Below are 956 nucleotides of genomic sequence, written 5' to 3'. Positions count from 1 at the left end.
GGGGGGGGGGGGGGGGGGGGTGCATCCCTAGCCCCCTTACGCTGCTGCCCAAGAAGGGTTAAGTAGGAAACGCTCCCATCAGGGTTGCTCCCCTCACCATTCAGCAGGGACCTACCGGACCTTGCCTGTCCTGATGCCAAAAAGCTCCTGGATCAGAACAGGCCAGAAAGAGAAGCGCACCTGCCACCGGCTTTGGTCTCAGACGAGCCAAGGCCCGCAGCGATGCTGTGAACCGCGTCTGGGCCCAGGCCGGTCGGACCGCGGGGCAGGGGCCTCTCCGTGCTGTTTCGTCCGCGGCCCCCAGGAGACGGGGACCCCGGTCTCTGCGCCCCGGGACTGAGGGAACCTGCGGCTGCCCCGCGGCGCCCCCGTTACCTGCTTGGCGTCCTGGCGGTGCTGCACCAGGCTCACCTCCCCGTAACTGCCCTTTCCCACCACGCGCAAGAAGCAGTAGGCGGCCAGGGGCATTCTCCCGCCCGCGCCTGCCCTCAGTGGTGGCGGCCAGAGCCGCCTGGGCCCACGCACCCGGCAGCCTCCCTGAAGCCAGGGCTGCTGCCATAGAGATCGGCATGGCCTTCCTCCCACCACAGACAGCGCTGGCGGCAGCCCGCAGACCAGCCCGCGTCTCTCTATGGTATAGTTCGCGTCACCGAAGCAGCCATCTTGGACGTGGGCAGCGCGCCTCGGGCTCATGCGGTCTTTACAGTTACAGGGGCCATCTTGAAAGGAACGTTCCGCCAGCCCGGGCCACCATTTTGGGTGCGGGCATCCCAGTCTCGGCCGCCATTTTAGAACGTGTCCTATGCTGTTCGCTATGCAGCGTCCCCATCAGAGTCTAGGTCTAGTTACTGCTTCCCAGGAGCTCGCTCCCGGCTCCGTGCTGAAAGGAGAGAAGCATCCGTGGCCGTGCTGTGCCTACTGCAGTCCTCATGCGCGCTGTGTGCGGTCTGGGGATC

The 956-nt window shown here is 66.0% G+C and overlaps 1 protein-coding gene across 1 annotated transcript in view; it reads right to left on the bottom strand.

Annotated features, from left to right (window-relative positions):
• The window catches only part of NEK4 (NIMA related kinase 4), a 64766-nt gene extending 64248 nt beyond the window's left edge, over window positions 1–518 (bottom strand). The window contains exon 1 of the mRNA XM_019505213.1: window positions 376–518. Coding sequence (XP_019360758.1) covers window positions 376–468 — 93 coding nt within the window. The 5' untranslated portion in view covers window positions 469–518. The remainder of the gene's footprint in view (window positions 1–375) is intronic.
• Between the last annotated feature and the right edge of the window lie 438 nt (window positions 519–956).

Source organism: Gavialis gangeticus, unplaced genomic scaffold (genome assembly GCF_001723915.1).
Source record: "Gavialis gangeticus isolate Ggan-Ray unplaced genomic scaffold, GavGan_comp1, whole genome shotgun sequence".
Taxonomy (NCBI): domain Eukaryota; kingdom Metazoa; phylum Chordata; order Crocodylia; family Gavialidae; genus Gavialis; species Gavialis gangeticus.
The sequence above is the reverse complement of the archived record's forward strand: the minus strand, read 5'-3'. Positions and strand labels throughout refer to the sequence as shown.